Below are 19,255 nucleotides of genomic sequence, written 5' to 3'. Positions count from 1 at the left end.
TTATGAATTGCGAGCCCTTTTATTCTCCGAGGGTATTTACCTCTTTTATTCTTGCTGGAGTTTAATAACCCCCCTCCCCCCAAGCCTGCGTACGTGAGGAGCAAACGCAACTCGCTGACCAGGTAATGAGAGTAGAGAGTGACTTCCCGGACTCCATGGTCATTGTTTTGGGGGATTTTAACAAGGCTAACCTCAGCCGTGAGCTTCCAAAATAAAGACATCACGTTACCTGCCCCACCAGAGGGGAGAGACCACTCAATCATTGTTATATTACAATCAAGAACGCATATCGTGCGGCTCTGGGACTCTCTGATCATTGTTTCGTTCACCTTATTCTGACCTACAGGCAGAAACTAAAATCTGCTAAGCCTGTGGTCAGAACAACGAAAAAGTGGACAAGTGAGGGTATTGAAAACCTACAGTCCTGGTTTGACTGCACGGATTGGAATGAGTTCAGGGAAGCAACCACAAGCCTCGATGAATATACAGACACTGTGACATCAGCTTTTGTGAGGACAGTTGCATTCCCACTGGGACCTGGATCAGGTTCAACAACGACAAGCAGAGCTGCCAAGTTTTGTCAGAGCATTTCAGTATTCTAGTACCTGAAAATCAGTATTTTGCTGCGGAAATCAGTATTTTTACGTGGTGCCATCCTGCTGAAAAAAATGTTTTTTTTATGTGCGGTCATACCCATGTAAGAGTACAAGAATGCATAACTTTGCTACCAATTGGCATGTCTTATACGCACCTTACTTGACAATGCATTCATTGCCATCTCTTTGTATACTGCTGTTAGAACGGCTGCTTCTGCTTTTAGTACCAGATGATGATGTGGAAGCCATTTTGGAAGTCTCCCTCTACATCCCTCGCTCCCTCTCTCTCCCTCCTCCTCTCTCTTCCCCCCCTCTCTCTCTCTCTCCTCCCTCGCTCGCTCCTCCCTCCCTCCCTCCCTCCCTCCATGCCTCTCGCCCGCCCTCCCTCTCTCCCTCCCTCCCTCCCTCATCCTCCCTCTCTCCTCCTTCCTTTTTTTCTCCCACCCCCCCTCTTATTTCCTCCCTTCTTCTCTCTCCCTCTCTCCTTCTTCCTCCCTCTCCATCCTCTCCCTCTCTCCACCCTTCCCTCTCTCTCCCCCTTGAGCCCACCCACCGTTCTGTAAAATCAAGGCCAATCGCAATGTAACTGCAATCCCACTGGTAACCTTTCACCACTAGGCTTATCCAGAATTCTACCACTGCCTGAAAAATAATCAATGACTCAACTTCCACTGAGAAAGAGAATTCCAAAGAAATAAAAATGTTTTATTTTTATTTTACTTTTAATTGACTTCTGTATATCGTGTTGTTATCCTTGCGAGCAAAGCACCAAGGCAAATTCCTTGTATGTATGTATGCATACTTAGCTAATAAAATGTATTCAATTCAATTCAATTCAGTCAAGATATCATTTAAAATGCTAAGAAGTGCATTACTCATTATTTTACCCAGAGTTGGTGAATGAAGAACCATCGGTTTAATGTGAAAGGGGAAAGATTTAAGACGATCCTGAGGGGCAACTTTTTCACACAATGGGAGGGGATGGGTATATGGAATGAGCTGCCAGATGAGGTATTTGAGGCAGGTACTATAATAACATTTAAAATATATTTAGAGAGGTGCAAGGTGCAAATCTATCCATTTTCTCCAGAGATGCTGCCTGACCAACTGAGTTAGGATATGCGCCAAACTCAGGCAGGTGGATCTGGTGGAGACAGGGCATCTTGGTCAACATGTTCAAGTTGGGCCAAAGGGCCTGTTTCCAAGCAGTATGACTCTCTGACTCTGACTGATTTACTCAAGGTTTTGTGAACTGATTACCCTCGAGATTTTCTTTAAATCGGTTAATAGATGGGCTGAACCTAGAATGATTTTAGCTGTGAAACTGTTTCAGAAGCGCAGCGTTAATTAGATTTAAAGAAACTGACCCGATGAAGGTAAAGGGAACCAGACAGATACACCCACTTCACAAAGTTGAGGATTTCATTCCTTTAAAAGCAACGTCGTGCACTAAATTGAGTAATGCATCATTGCTATCTCGGCAATGGAAGAAATGGCCTCTGAACAGAGCTGATCCGGATTAATGCAGTTCATTAGGAGAACAGGAATGTTCCCTTGGGCAAGTAGTTGTCTCAGCATGGTGATAAATTGGATGTATTTTTCCACAGTGAAAAAGCAGCTAAAAATAAAGTGAATCGGTGAGCAGGATGTTTAACATGGGAGCTGACATGGGTGGGAGGGGCCAAATAGCCTCCTCCCATTTTAAGATACCTCCGGAGAAGGGTCTCGACATAAAACGTTACCCATTCCTTCTATCCAGAGATGCTACCTGTCCCGCTGAGTTACTCCACCATTTTGTGCCAATCTTCAGGAGAAAATCAAGCAGAGTCAACATATCATCCAATCGGCCAAGAAACGGTGTATTTTCGCCAGAGTTGGGGAAATCGGAACCAGTGGACATAGGTTTAATCGTGACTTTTAATAATGGTGCCAAAACATGGTGGTGCCTGCTTGTGTAATGGCTGCAAAAATAATTTTACTCTGCAGTTGCATATGTGACAAATAAAGCACTATTGACTACTATTGATTGGGAAAGGAAAGATTTAAGAGGAACCTGAAAGGGTGGTGGGTCTAATAGAGTCATGCAACATTGGAACAAGCCCTACAACCCAACTTGCCCACACCGACCAACATGTCCCACCGACCAACATGCCCCATCTGCTTGCATTTGACCCGTATCCCTCTAAACCTGTCCAATCCACGTACCTCTCGAAATGTTTCTTAAACATTGTTATAGCACCTGGCTCATCTACCTCCTCCGGCAGCTCATTCCAGACACCCACCACCCTTTGTGTAAAAAATGTTACCCCTCAGGTTCCTATTAAATCTATCCCCCTAAACCCTTAAACCTATGTCCTCGATTTCCCTACTATGGGCAAGAGACTCTGTGCGTTTACCCGATTTATTATGGATCTAATATGGTTTTTTTTTTAAAGAAAATGAATGTAGTTTGTTTAAAGATATTAATACAGCTTTATAAACATATGCATATGCTTTATCATGCAGCTTTATAAACATATGCATAAGTAGCAGTGTAAGAAGGAACTGCACATGCTGGTTTACACTGAAGATAGACACTAAATGCTGGAGTAACTCAGCGATGTCAGGCAGCATCTCTGGACATGAAATGTCACCTACTCCTTTTCTCCAGAGATGCCACCCTACCCACTGAGTTACTCCAGCTTTTTTGACTATCTTTGGTGCAAAATTAGCAGCCTCCACCTCCGAATACAGGTGAGAAAGCGTTCAGATCCCTGATATTTATTTGTCTCCCTTTTCTTTTTCCAGCCTTCATTTTATTGTCTTCGACACCGAGGCATCACATGACATCCTGAAGGTGTGGGACGGACCAGTCGACAGTGACATTCTACTGAAGGAGTGGAGTGGCTCGTCACTGCCTGATGATATCCACACCACATTTAATTCCATCACACTCCAGTTTGACAGTGACTTCTTCATCAGCAAGACTGGCTTCTCCATTCAATTCTCAAGTAGGTGGCCATCCATTGTCTTCTTCCCCCCCCCCCCCCCCCCCCCCCCCCCCCCCCCCCCCCCCCACATCAACATTTTGTTTTGTTTTTGTTTTGTTTATTGTCTTGTTTGCCGAGGTAGTTAGTTATTTAGAGATACAGCATGAAAACAGGCCCGTCAGCCTACCAAATCCGCGCCGACCCTGACCAACGATCACCCCGTACACTGATTCCATGCTACACACAAGGGACAATTTACAGAAACCGATTAACTTACAAAGCTGCATGTTTTTGGAACGTGGGAGAAAACCGGAGCACCCGGTGGAAACGCACGCGGTCATAGGGAGAACGTACAAACTGCGTACAGACAGCATCCTGTAGTCATGATCTAACCAGGAGTCTCTAGCGCTGTAAGGCAGCAACACTAGTTATGCTACTCCCCCACCCCTGTGAAATGTAGGTACAGTGAAAAGGTTTGTGTTGCATGCAGTCAGTGGAAAGACAACACGTGATTTCAATCGAGCTGTCCACAGCACACAGATACATGATAAAGGAAATAACGCAAATAAGAAGGGTTTCGGCCCGAGTGCAAGATAAAGTCCAATTAATGATAGTCTGAGGGTCTCTAATGAGGTAGATAGGAGCTCAGGACTACTCTCTGGTTGGTTTCTGCGGTTTCTCTGGGTGCTCCGGGTTCCCTTCACATACCAAAGACGCGCAGGTTTGTAGGTCAATTGGCTTCGGTAAATTGTCCGCAGTGTGCAGGACACAGAAATAGTGTACGGGGTGATAGTTGGTCGACACGGACTAGGTGGGCCGAAGGGCTTGTTTCCGCGCTATATCTCTAAACTAAACCAAACGGAGTGAGAGAACACGTTTGCAGCGAGTCCTGGTCTTTGATTTGCTCGGGGGATCGCGCTCACTCCATGTTGCTCACTCACTGCCCAGCAATAACTTCTGAAACGTGTCTAGAGATATTCTACAACTACCATTTCAGTCATGCCTCAGTCCCACAAGCAGTGACTAAATAAGTCATGTGTTCATCTGTTTGTGTGGTGATGTTTGTTGAGTGATGAATGTTATTCAGGGGCCAGCGGTGTTACTGTTGTCTGGCTTTGAATAATGCTGCCGATTTTATTTCTCTAACATCCCATTGAACATCAGACGGGACTTCAGATTAATGTCTTATCTGAACGACAGCAGGGCAACATTTTCTCACTACTGCAGAGAAGTGTCAGCCTAGATTAGAAACTCAAATGATGTAGGCTCATGACTGGGAACATTGTCCACTTTCTTCCTGTGGTGCATGGGTATCATGAAGAGAAATTGTTGTGTTTAACCAGTTGAGCTGAACTTAATTAAAGCAAACCCAAGATAAAGCCAACGACTTTATTGGTCCCCATGGCTTAATACATTGGCAAAAAATGAATCTTTTCCCACAATGGGATTGAGAAAATAAATCTATTAGGATCATACCAGAGCTCCTATTACTGTTTATTCCGACAGAAATAAATTGCATTTAAATGGCTCTTTTAATGTCGGGGAAGAAAAATCCTAAGGCACTGTGTTCCTAAGGAACTGTGTCAAAGAAAATTTGATTCAGCACCACATAACAGGCGGCTATAATATTTGGTCAAAGATGTAGACTTTAAAGTAGAATTTGGGCGGCACTGTGGCGCCGCGGGGGAGTTGCTGCCTTGCAACGTCAGAGATCTGGTTTTGATCCTGACCGCAGGTGTTGTCTGTACAGGGTAAATTGTCCCTGTGTAGATAGAACTAACATATGGGTGATCATTGGTCCGCTGAAGGACCTGTTTCCATGTTATATCTCAGGAGCCTTCTTCACCATCTGACCCAAAATGATGCCCAGTTATCCCTGTGACCGCATGGGCCTTCTCCAGTTACCACCCACACTGCAAAGAAGTGCAGGTTTCTAGGTTAATTGGCTTCTGTAAATTGTCCTTGGAGTGCAGTTTAGTTTAGTTTAGAGATACAGCGCGGAAATAGGCCCTTCAGCCCACCGAGTCCGTGCCGACCAGCAATCCCCACACATTAACACTATCCCAAACACATTAGGGGCAATTTACACATGCACCAAGCCAATTAACCTACATACCTGCACTTCTTTGGAAGATGGGAGGAAACCAAATTTCTCGGAGAAAACCCACGCAGGTCACGGGTAGAATGTACAAATTCCGTACAGACAGCATCCGTAGTCGGGTAGGATAGAACTGGTGTTTGAATGATTGCTGGCCGGCGCGGGCACAGTGGCCCAAAAGGGCCTGTTTCCACGCTGTATCTCTGATACATTAAACTAAAGTTGTTTTAAAGTAGGTTAGAGATTGGGGGAGGGAATGTCAGAGCTACGGGGCTGAGTACAGTGGAAGGTTCAACCAGCACTCGGCAATATTGATGCAGTTAGAAGTGGTGACATGGGAGAGACCAGCATGAAGAAGCAGCAGATGAGACAGAAAAGAGGAAAGTCATAAAAGAAGCTGTATACAATGAAGACAATTTCACCACTGAGCCCAAGGCCAATGTAGAACCGCATCCAAATCCATCAAAACCATCTTCATTTTGCATTTCAACGTAGAGTGTTTTGTTGAAAAAGTCAATGTATTTATGAAGAAATGCTTTACACATTGGATCAGTATGAAGGAAAGTCCCAGTGGGGAGCTGGCGACAACAAAGAGGTACTCGGCGGCTGGGGGGAGAGTGATGGGTGCCGAGAACAAACAGGGAGTCTGTGGGGAGGGTGAGGGTGGGAGCCGCCAAGGGTAAAGAGGGACCATCGGGACTCGAGTAGAGGCCCAGTGCCAGCATTTATATCAAGAAGACTGGAATACAAAAACAGAGATGTGATGCTCTATAAGGTACTGGTCAGGCCGCATGTGGAGTACTGTGAGGAAATTTGGGCCACATATCTGAGGAAGGATGTGCTGGCTCTGGAGAGGGTCCAGAGTAAGTTTGATTCCAGGAATCAGTGGGTTAGCATATGATGAGCATTTGACAGCACTGGGCCTCTACTCTCTGGGGTTTAGAAGGTTGAGGGGGGACCTCATTGAAACTTACAAAATAATGAAAGGCATAGAGTGGATGTGGAAAGGATGTTTGCAATGGGAGAGTCATTGCATCAGAATTACAGGGCGCTCTTTTAAAAAGGAGGTGAGAAGGAACCTCTTTAGTCAGCGGGTAGTTAGTCTGTTGAACTCATTGCCATCGAGGGCTGTGGAGGCCAAGTCAGTGGAAAATTTTAAGGCAGAGATAGACAAATTCTTAATTAGAACGGGTGACAAGGGTTATGGGGGAAGGCAGGAAAATGGTATTAGGAGGCAGAGATTAGCCAATATTGAATGGCGGTGTAGACTATTTCTACTCCTATAACTTGTGAACTAGTGACTCTAACAATTACTGTCGTAACTTTGGCAGCACCAGATAAACGGTGACGCTTTCCATACTTTACTTCCGTAAAGCTGAGAATTTCAGTGTACTTGGGTACATGTGATGGTAGAGTATCATTGAATCATTGAGGAACTTAAAAGAGAAGGGAGGCCAACAAACATTAATTAGAAAATCAAGTGGAACATAGAAATTTCTTTAACTGCTGGGACTCAGTGAATGTAGGTAAAAATGTAAAATACCTCACACATATGTAACTAGTTAGGAAATGTGCACCATTGCTTGATTTCACATGGAGGTGTGATGCTCATTAAGTATTATTTTTATGGAGATTAGTAATAAATCCGAAGCGATGTTCTAAATATTTGTAATTAGCAACAGTCTCTCAGTGAATTCCCAATATGAAGATAAAAGATGTGAAAAATGTTGAAAGGGACTCAACGAGGATCATAATATAGAAGCAAAGAACTGTAGATGTGTAAATGAGTAAAGGGCTTGTCCCACGAGCATGCGACTCCATGCGGCAAGCGCGACCTAAAGGCCGCAGCCGCCTCAACGCCGTATGCATGGAGGTCGAGTGAGTGACGTGAAGTTCGAGCGAAGTCCAATGGGCGTACGGTGTCGAGGCGGCTGCGGGTCGGCAGGCCGTTGCTGCGCAGAATTTTTGGACCCGGTCAGTTTTTCGGAGCCCCGCGCGATGTTGGGACCAGCTCCGCACAACTCCATATGGCTCCGAGGATCGAAATGGGACCGGCCCTGCGAGTCCGTACGGCTCAAGCGACCACGTTAGGTTGCGCTTGCCGCATGAAGTCGCATGCTAGTGGGACCGGCCCTTTAGGCGCACTTGCCGCATGGAGTCGCACGCCTTACAACGCCAGAGACCCGGGTTCGATCCTGACTACGGGTGCTGTTTGTGCAGAGTTTGTGCATTCTCTCTGGGACTGCATGGGTTTTGGTGCTCTGGTTTCCTCCCACACTACAAAGATGTACAGGTTTTGAAGGTTAATGGGCTTCTGTAAATTGACCCTAGTACGTGGAATAATGCTAGTTTATGGGGTGAGCGCTGGTCGGCATGGACTCGGTGGGCCGAAGGGCCTGTTCCCGCACTGTATCTCCAAAGTCTAAAGACAGTCACACTTCCTTGGTGCAGATGATGTTTGTGGGCAACTGGTGGGCATGAACGGTAACAGAATGAGTGCCAAGTAGGCGCAAAATTAAACGTGGCAGAGTGAAGTGCGTTCTAATGATTGTTAGAGGCAGGAGGGATGTAGTGGAGGCAAGTATTATAAGCAGCATGGCTGTAAGTGCACAAATAAGGCAATTATTGTGGGATAATTGGATTATCTTATCGTCAGTGGTGAGATTATTGAAACCATTATTGTAACTAATCACTAGGACTAAAGCACAACAAACACGACAGCTCTCTTGTCATCCTGTCTTAACCTGACAATTGTGGATAGATTGGAGATAGTTTCCCAATATTGCCACCAGGACCACGCATTATTCACCATCTACAAACTACAATTAAAACTAAAACTAATTGTGTATCAAAGAAATGTACACAAAATCTGCAGTTACTTGGAATCTGAAATGAAAGCAGGAAATGCTGGAAATATGCAGCAGTTTAGTTTAGACTTTAGAGTTTAAAGATACAGCGTGGAAACAGTCCCTTCAGCCCACTGAGTCCATGCTGACCTACGATCACCCTTACACACTAGAGACAATTTTCAGAAGCCATTTAACCTACAAACGTGCATGTCTTTGGAAAGTGGGAGGAAACCGGAGTACCCGGACAAAACCCACGCGGTCACAGGGAGAAACTATAAACTCCGTACAGATTGCTCCCGTAGTCAGGATCAAATCCAGGTCTCTGGCGCTGTAAGGCAGCATCTCTACTGCTGCATCACCATGCCATCTTTCCTCCCATGAAATGTCGGAAGTAATTTACATGAAAAATCGAGATTCCAAAAAAACTCAATTTTAATCAAATGCTTCTGTTTTCATTAACAGCTAACATTGTTTTTAGGTTATAAAGAAAAAAACATGATTTTCATTGAGAATTCCATTTAAAAAAGCATTGTGATTTTCATTGGGGAGAGGGGTTATGGAGGGGATGACAGAGGGTAGGAGAAAGGCGAGGGAGGGAGAGGTGAAGGAGGAGGTGTGGGAGGAGTGGGGGAGGAGAAGGGAAAGAAGTGGGAGGGTGAAGAGGAGGGGGAAGGAGTGCTGGGGATGATGGTGAATGGAGGAGGATAGGGGTAGGAAGAGGGATGGTGAGGTAATGGAGGCGGGAAGGGGGAAGATGGAGGCGGGGAGGGGGTGAGGGGAGGAAGCAGAGGAGGGTTAGTGGAGGGTGGGGAGAGGGAGGATAATGGAGGAGGGGAATAGGGGACTGAAGAGGGAGAGTGAGATGCGTTCACATTTATGTTATATTTTACAAGTTATTGCCATTTTGAACTTTAAAAAAAGTTGTAGTCGTGCTCCCTCTTGCCGGCCACGCCTGCACAGTTGGGGGAGGGTTGCCGCGACTCGCCTCACAATGGTCAGCCGCGCCTGCACAGTTAGAGCCTATGGGTCAGTGAATATTGCCTGGAGGACGAGCACAATGGATCCGCACCTGGTCTAGTATAAAGATTAAATGTAATCAGGAGGACAGTCAAACTGGTCGGAGAATTCGGATGGGGGAAGAATGGAGAGAGAGGGAAAGCAAGGGATACTTCAAGTTAGAGGTTTCAATATGTTGTCTGACATACTAAGCACAATTGGCAAAGTAATGTGTCATTAACCTTAATCACTTGAAAATGATCTTGATACAAACTTTGCAAACACCTCAATGAAATTATTTTAGGTTTCCTCTAGATATGATTACATGGTCTTGGAATTGACTACCTTGCCACTTCCAACATTAATCTTATGAGTTCCAAAAGGTAATACCTTTTTGACAGATTTTTTTTACCAAGTAATATAAATAGCTTTCATCAGCAGTGTCCTTTGCTCTTGTGCAGATAGATTACAGACTATGTGCTAAAGAGCATTCAGAGAGATTTATCATATTTTCAGTAACAAGTTTTGTAAGATATGAAAGGGCCCCACAATCTTGCTTTGAAAATCAAAGAAGTAGCTCTACTGCTCAACTATAATATCTATTGAATTGCTTGGATTTATCATTTATCCTTTATACTTGGATATATCATTTTGTTCTTACATTGGACTGAACGCAACAGTTAAATGGAATATAGAAGATAGACACACTGGTGTAATGCTGGTGTAACTCATGCGGGTCAGGCAGCATCTCTGGAGAGAAGGAATGGGTGGCGTTTCGGGTTGAGACCCTTCTTCAGACCGATTTGTTTCTGGAAAAGGGTAGGTTGAAAGAAGTAAGGAAGGCCGGGAGATACAGATAAGTAATGATGTCAAGAGATGAACATGTTGGGCATAATGGTGTTGATGTTCCATTTGTGTTTTGACACTTTGATGAAAATAGTTTTATATAAATCTAATGCCGAATGTCAATTCACCCCATATTTGGGGTGATAATAAGGTTAGATGAACTAATATGTTGACAGTAGACTCCTTTACCTGCCTGTGCACCTCGAATATTAGACCAATTATTTTACATAGTTCACTGTCATTCATAACAACTGCTTTACCATGTTTCTGTTTATTAAAGTCAATAATATTAGGTTTTGCACTGATGAGGAAATAAATGAAATTTCCCTCTCAAAATCTCTAGAAGCAGGTATTTATAGTCCTACAGTGGAAACAGGCCCATCAGCCCAACCTGCCCATGAACTGGTCCCACCTGCCTGCATTTGGCCCATATCCCTCTAAAGCTATCCTATCCTTGTAGCTGTCTTAAAAATTGCGGTAGTACCTGCCTCAACTATCTACCTGAAAACCCACCGCCCACTGTGTAAAAAAGTTACTCCTGAGGTTCCTATTTCAATATTTCCCCCTCACCTTCAACCTCTGTCCACTGGTTCTCGATTCCCCGACTCTGGGCAAGAGACTGTGCATTTACCCGATTATTTCTTGTCATGATTTTGTACGTTTATTTAGCTTTTTTAGTTTACAAATACAGCGCGGAAACAGGCCCTTCTGCCCATTGAGTCCGCACTGACCAGCGATCCCCGCACATTAACCCGATCCTACACACACTAGGGATAATTTTACACACACACCAAGCCAATTAACCTACAAACCTGTACGTATTTGAAGTGTGGGAGGAAGCCGAAGATCTTGGAGAAAACCCACGCGGTCACGGGGAGAACGTTTAAACTCCATACAGACAGCACCCGTAGTCGGGATTGAACCCGGTTCTCTGGTGGTGCAAGCATTGAAAGGCAGCAACTCTGCACCATCATGGCCGCCCTTCTATAAGTCCACCCCTCATCATCCCAGATCACCCCTCATTCTCCTCACGATCTGAGAGAAGAGAAAATTGATGATGACGAGAAATCAAAATAATAGTTTGTTTTTTTTGTAAACCAGCATCAGGCGTTTCTTGTTTCTCCAAACAAGTCAAGTTCCTGTCCACCAAGGAGCACCTATATTTTCATACCACGGAACAGCTTTCCTATTTTCTCCGTGGAAGTGATTGTGTCTTGGCCAGGTAGTTTGAAACAAAATGTAGGCAACTGACAACCCTGCGGTATGAACGTTGATTTCTCTTATTTCAAGTAACCGCTGCATTCCCTCCCTCCTCCCCCACTTCCCCCACCATAGTCGATGTAGGAACAGTTTCACTGTTCCTTATATCCTTTTGTTATCATTTCTTTCTCAGACAACAATGGGACTTTATGGGCTCCACCCTTCCTGAGGTCATCTGTTGCCGGCCCTGATTTGTTCTGGCCTTCACCTCTTTCTAGTCCGCCCCCCCCCTCTCCCACCTCTACTTTGTCTGAAGAAGGGTCCTGACCCGAAACGTCACCTATCCTTTTATCTCCAGAGATGCTGCCTGACCTGCTGAGATTCTCCAGTCCATCATCAGTCTACCAATCATGTGTGTTCATAAGAACAGACGACTTTAGACTATACAGTACAGAAAAAATGTAACTTTGAATTGCCTGTTGTAAATAAGAGTGGTGGGAAAAGCATTGGTCACCGTTTCTAAAGGGCCTGATGAAGGGTCTCGAGCCGAAACGTCAACACTTCCATTTCTCCAGCAATGTTGCCTGACTCGCTGAGTTACTCCAGCATTTTATGTCTGCGTTTGCTTTGAAACAAACGTGGATCATAAACATTATTATGTTGATCTTTACAGTGAACAAATTTGACTGAAAAATGTAATTGTAGTTGAGGGTGAGAAAATGTTAAACCTGAAGCAATCTCTCTGGGACCTGTTTAAACAAACGGGCTTGGTCAACATTACTCTTTTAAAATAAATTAGTCTGCATAATTCAATAGGAAAATATAATAACAAGATAACCAAATACTGGCAAGAATTGAGTCCAGCTAACAGTTCAGAGATCAAACATTAAAGCATTACGATGCTTTGTTGAACAGAGTTATGTTCCAAGGTCAATAACTAAAATGTTGCGTTTATCCTTGAGAGCCTGCTGAGGTGACAGGCAAATTAACAATGTTGTCGAATCGCAGAAATTAAACAGATGAAAATTTGCCCTCACCCTGTGTGATTTATAAAACACTCATTATTTATGGAGCATCCAACATTGTGTGGATGTTCCCGATTCCCAAAGGAACAATCGTAGTTCTCTTTGTAATCTCCAGATAGGCCCAGTCGTAGAATACAACTTTCATAGGATAAATGGGAAAACTGAAGACCGACTCTTTCATGATGGAAGGGGCAGAAGGTGCAGATTTACAGCAGAAGACATTTGTGTATTAACAATGGCACGCAATTCAGGGTGGGAGCGCAGGAGGTATCACTTTTACCTTTTGAAGAAGGGTCTTGGCCCGAAATGTCACCCATTCCTCTCCAGAGTTGTTGCCTGTCCCGCTGAGTTACTCCAGCACTTTGTGTCTATCTTCACTATTACCTTCGTTGCTTGCATTTGAAATGGGAAAAGCAAAATCTCCCACCTTGTCTTCAGTGAATAAAACAATTGGGTGGCCAATTTGATGGAATAAATTGATCATATTTGATATGTGTTCTGCACTCCATCATTGTTGTGAAATTCAAGTAAAAGAATCATGTTTAATTACAAGCGTTGTTCATAGTTCATTGAATATTTACAGTAGAATAATCACCTTATCTGAGCACGACATGGGCGCCATATCTGAGGAAGGATGTGCTGGCTCTGGAGAGGGTCCAGAGAAGGTTTACAAGAATGATCCCAAGAATGGGTCAGTTAACCTATGTTCATCGGTACTGGGTCCGAGGTACCGACAAGTTTGTTGGTACTGGTCCCGTACTCACTGGACTTTAGAAGAATGAGGGGGGACCTCACTGAAACATACAGAATAATGAAAGGCTTGGATAGAGTGGATGTGGATAGGATGTTTCCACTAGTTGGAGCATCTTGGACTGCAGGTCATAGCCTCAGAATTAAAGGACGTTGTTTTAGGAAGGAAATGGGGAAATTTTTATTTTGTCAGAGGGTGGTGAATTTGTGGAATTCTTTGCTACAGAAGGCAGTGGAGGCCAAGTCAGTGGGTATTTTTAAGGTAGATATAGATAGATTCTTGATTAGTACAGGTGTCAGAGGTTATGGGGAGAAGGCAGGAAAATGGGGTAAGGAGGGAGAGATAGATCAGCCGTGATTGAATAACAAGGGCCACTTAAGTCATAATGTCATGTGATAGGACTAGAATTAGGCCATTCAGCCCATCAAGTCTACTCGATTGATGGGCCAAATGGCCTAATTCTACTCCTATCACATGACATTATGACTTAAAGTGGCCCTTGTTATTTCATTTCCTTTGTGAATTGCCCAAGACCAGTAATTTGAATCACATGAAGTCAAAGAGCCCAAAGTGGAATTATTAAAATAAATAATCTAGAAACAAAAAAAAAACTGCTGGATGTTGGTTTACAAAAATTGGGACATTAAAGTGAATGGTATTGTAGATAGTGAAGATGGTTGTCAAAAGATTGCAGCAGGATCTTGATCTTGGGCAGGTGGGTTGAGGAATGGTTGATGGAATTTATGGAAATGGTTGACGGAGAGCAGGTACGTAGTTCCTTGGAAATGACATCGCAGGTGGATAGAGTGGTCAAAAAGGCTTTCAGCACATTGGCCTTCGTCAGTCAGAGTATTGAGTACGGAAATTGGAAGGTCATGTTACAATTGTATAAAACAATGTGAGGCCACATTTATTATATTGGGTTCAATTTTGGTCACCATGTTACGGGAAACATATTGGAAAGGTGGAAAGGGTGCCTTAAAAAAATGAGGATGTTTCCAGGACTCTGGGGCCTGAGCTATAGGATGAGGTTGAGCAGACTAGGACTCTTTTTCTTAGAGTGCAGGAGGATGAAGAGTAATTGCCCAGAGTAGGGGAATCGAGACCCCAGAGGACATCTGATTAAGATTTGAGAGGAAAGATTTAATGGGAGCCTGAAGCGGAATTTCTTTGCACAAAGGTTGGGTGCATGGAACGAGCTGCCGGAGGAGGTGGTTGAGGCAAGTACTATCACAACGTTTAAGAAACATTTGGACAAGTACATGGATATGATAAGTTTAGGGGGATATGGGCCAAATATAGGCAGGTGGGACTGGTGCAGATGGGATATGTTGGTCAGTGTGAGCAAATTGAGCCAAAGGGCCTGTTTCCGCACTTTTTGTTTCTATGATTACAAAACATATTTGTGCAGACTCTATGCAGGACAAACAAGTTATTAAATCCTTTCTAATAATGTCGAACAGCTCCAATAACACTGTGGTTTATGAATAGTTTTGCCTTTCATTCAGAGTCAAAAATTAATTTATTAAATTGGCCATTTTCACACCGTGTGACTCTTTGACACCCCCTTTGTATGCAATGATAGCAATGATAGGCTGAGGTGGATAGCTGAAAGATAAATAAATCCACATGACAGTATATTATTGCAGAAATTATTTATCAATATAAAATGTGATTTCAAAAATAATTAATTTCTCTATTTGTATTACAATAAATGCATTGAATTGTTTAAATGGCATCAAGGAGACATGGACCAGTCTCACCCAGGTCACCTCCTCCTCTCCTCTCCCATCAGGCAAGAGGTACAGAAGTGTGAAAATGCACACCTCCAGATTCAGGGACAGTTTCTTCCTGGCTGTTAACAGCAACTAAACCATCCTAGCACCAATTAAAGAGCGATCCTGACCTCTCATCTACCTCATTGTGATAATCAATCAATAAACCCTCGGACGATCTTTAATTGGACTTCACTGGACTTTATCATGCACTAAACGTTATTCTCTTTATCCCTGTATCTGTACACTGGATGGCTTGATTGTCATCATGTTCAGTCTGAACAGCATGCACCAAGAAAGCTTTTCACCATACCTTGGTACACGTGACAATAAACTAAACTAAACTAAACTAAATGTGATTTATTCTGAAGATAGTATTTCATATTTATCCCAACATCTTAAAGTAAAAAAATTAACAACGTTTGATAGGTATAAGTTTAGAAGAGTCCCGGCCCAAAACGTCAGCTATCCATGTTCTCCAGAGATGCTGTTTGACTTGTTGAATTACTCCAGCATTTTGTGTCTTTTTTTGTAAACCAGCCTTTGCATTGGCTTTGTGCCTTTTTTATAACCAGCCTCTGGTTTCTTAAACAAGCCTTTGCAGTTCCTAGTTTAAGTTTAGATTTATTATTAATATGACTGACAATCTTTTATAGCATGTTTCTAAATGTTTCCTGTGAAGTGTTGGCATGAGTGGAACTTTGGGCCAACTTTAATAGTTTTGGAGTAATCGGATTGAAAAAATAAAGTATTATCAAAATGTGAACAGCTTGGGGGAGGGAGGAAGATTGAGATGAAATGAAATTGATTATCACAAAGGAAGGAGAGGTGCACTGGAGCACAAGATGTACTGAGCAGACTTTAACAGATGTCAGTAAAGCTATCCAGCCAATAGACCTTCCAATACAATTTACCCAAGCAGAAAAAAAGCAGAGTGCTCCAATCCTCTTGATTTTCCAATATTTGCTCCACCTGGTGGGTCTAATTAAGAAGACTATTTCAGGCACAACCTTACAGGAACTGGAGTTGTATTTGGTGCAGAGAATTGTCGATTGTAGCTTAATCAATTGTCACCTCTGAAGGAGACTTTGAGTTTTTGTCACCTGCTGTGTGTATTGGTGTTCCCTGACCCATCTGGAACGAGCTTGCACTGATTTCTGGATTGTGTCCTGTGGTTTAAGGCTTCCCAGCAGGTGAGAATACTGGAACAGACAGGAGTAGAGATAGCAAGGTAATATTGGCTCCTTTTGTGTGCATATATATATATAATATAGATATATAATTATTTCTTTTATTTTTTTGCAGCTTCAACAGCGACCACCTGTAATGATCCTGGAGTTCCTCAGAATGGCACAAGGAGCGGAGACAGCAGAGAGCCTGGGGATACTGTGACTTTCGAGTGTGATCCAGGTTATCAGCTGCAAGGGATGGCGAAGATTATGTGTGTGCAGCTGGACAATCGATTCTTCTGGCAACCTGACCCTCCGACATGTACAGGTACTCCATTAATATTTCATATTTACTTATCGAAGACTGGTTGAAAGAAACAGCCCAGCGAGATGGATTATTGGATCAATGGAAGTGAATGCGCGCTCTATGGCGGCACTGTGGCGCAGCGTAGAGCTACTGCCTTCCAACGCCAGAGATCCAGGTTCGATCCTGAGTACGGATGCTGTCTGTATGGAATTTGTGACTGGGTTTTCTCCGGCTGCTCCGGTTTCCTCCCACATTACGAAGACGTGCAGGTTTGTAGGTTAATTGGCCTCTGTAAATTGTAAATAGTCCCATGAAGTGCCAGTGTAGGGGGGTGATCATTAGTCAGCACAGACTCGGTGGGCTGAAGGGCCTGTTTCCACGCTGTAAAGTCTAAAGTGAACTGCAGTAGTGGACGGATGCAGTGAGCTTGTACAATATAAGCTGGCAACACAAAATCTGCAATGTTGCAGGAACAAAATTTTAAAATCATTTGGCAAAACAGATTATTTATTTATTCCTGGATGATTTCAAACGTTATGTTTGACCACCAGAGATACAGCGTGGAAACAGGCTCCTCAGCTGACTGAGTCCGCAATCACCATCAGCCACCCATTCATAGTATGTCACTCCACTTTTGCGTACACTCCCAACAACCAGGGGCAATTTACAGAGTGTTAATTCACCTACAAACACTCGCATCTTTGGAGTGTAGGTGGAAACCCACACAGTCACAGGGAGAACGAGCAACCTCTATGCAGACAGAACCCCTAGTTAGGATTGAACCCGGGTCTGTGGTACTGTAAGGCAGCAGCTCTACCGCTGCATATCTGTGCTAGTCCATGCGTACATCTTTAATAGAGACTTGCTCTCAAAGGCCAAAGTTCATCACGTCCTCCCTGTGATGCCGATTGTTGCCTCCCACATTTCAGGTGTACAACTTGGTAGGTTAATTGGTCACTGTAAACTGCTCGCAGTGTGCAGGAGAATCTGGGGGAAGCTGATGAGAACCTGAGAAGAATAAAATGGGCCACACAGTGCTGAACTAACGCAACGGGTCAGGCAGCATCTCTAACGAACATTGTGTGAAAATGTTATCCTTGCTGACCCTATGGAATCTTTCCCTGCTCATCTTAAACCTATGTCTGGTTTCAACCGAAGATATACACCATAAGTTGGAGTAACTCAGTGGGACAGACACCATCTCTGGAGAGAAGGACTGGGTGATGTTTTGGGTCGAGACCCTTCTTCTGCAGTTCCTTCTTACACCTATGTCGGTTTTTATTGTTTCACCTACTCTGGGCAAGAGACTATGTGCATCTACCCCATCTATTCCTCTCATGATTTTATGCACACAATCAATGTATTTTCAACATTGTGTCATAAGAGCAATTGGCTTTCTGTGGGGCCAAATAAATATTGGTAAAGTTCCCCACACAGCAAAAAATATTACAATTGCCACAGCACCTAAGATGCCGTGCAATGTAACATTAATCTTATTATTTGCAAGTCTGCCAAAAAAAGCATAAAAAATATTTTCTTACGTCAACAATTTAGAAAACTAGATTATAAAGACAACTCCTAATCTGAGTTCATAGTTGTTCCCTCAAATCTATAAAATATTTTGAACACGTTAAACCCAAACTTATACATATATGCACAAAGGTAGGATTAGTAAAGAGTATTTGCATTTATATTTGTTTGTTCTACAGATTTCTCTCTGAAAATCACATTTTGATCTGTGAAATCTCTTTGATGTAAGAGACAGCACAATTTGGATTCAGAAGAGTGATCAAAGAGAGGAGCTGATTAGAACTTGTGTCTTTGATATTGTTTTGTCCAAAGTTACTGCAGATCTTGGCTGAGAGTTTCAATTTGCCTGCAGTTATAAATCTAATAAACCAAATGTTAACCATAGCAAGGACAAACTTCAATTTGCTAAAAATAGACACAAAATGCTGAAGTAACTTGTCGGATCGACACCCTTGTGCAGACTGGGTTTTTTCCTCTTCTACAGAAGACTCTGAAGAAGGGTTTCAACTTGAAATGTCACCTATTCCTTTTCTCCAGAGATGCTGCCTGACCCGGTAAGTTACTCCAGCATTTTGTGCCTCTCTTTGGTCTAGAACCAGCATCTGCAGTTCCTTCCAACTCACTTAAATTTACTAGTCTTAAGGAATGAAAACACAGAATGCTCCAGACTGCAATATTCTCCAATAAATTCTGCATTGCTTTGCATCTGTATTTCACCTGTATTTTGTGTTCTAAGCATGCCACACCAGTGTCCGCTCACACTAGTGAAAATGGGCCAAAATATACTGAGAAGCAGTGTTGTGGCAACTTGCAGGCATAATCCTGTGTGAATACAGGATCTAGTCACACGGTTATACCAGACAGCAACATACCTTTCAGCCCAACTCAACAAGCTAAATCTGATCAATCGCATCTGCCTCTGGCTAACATCCCGCATCCTTTATAGTTTAATTTTTTTATTTTAGACATGCAGCATGGATACAGGTCCTTCGACCCACCAGGTCCGCACTGACCCATGATCACCTCATACACTATCCTACACACTAGGGATTATTTACAATTTTTACAAAAGCCAAATAACCTACAAACCTGTAGTTCTTTGGAGTGTGGGAGGAAACCAGAGCAGCCGGAGAAAACCCACGCG

The 19,255-nt window shown here is 43.3% G+C and overlaps 1 protein-coding gene across 1 annotated transcript in view; it reads left to right on the top strand.

Moving 5' to 3' along the window:
- Nucleotides 1-19,255, top strand: part of LOC129697526 (CUB and sushi domain-containing protein 1-like) — a 512,171-nt gene that overhangs the window by 98,574 nt on the left and 394,342 nt on the right. The window contains exons 13-14 of the mRNA XM_055636177.1: nt 3,384-3,586; nt 16,411-16,602. Coding sequence (XP_055492152.1) covers nt 3,384-3,586; nt 16,411-16,602 — 395 coding nt within the window. The remainder of the gene's footprint in view (nt 1-3,383; nt 3,587-16,410; nt 16,603-19,255) is intronic.

Source organism: Leucoraja erinacea, chromosome 5 (assembly GCF_028641065.1).
Source record: "Leucoraja erinacea ecotype New England chromosome 5, Leri_hhj_1, whole genome shotgun sequence".
In the NCBI taxonomy this organism is placed as follows: Eukaryota; Metazoa; Chordata; class Chondrichthyes; order Rajiformes; family Rajidae; genus Leucoraja; species Leucoraja erinaceus.
The sequence above is the reverse complement of the archived record's forward strand: the minus strand, read 5'-3'. Positions and strand labels throughout refer to the sequence as shown.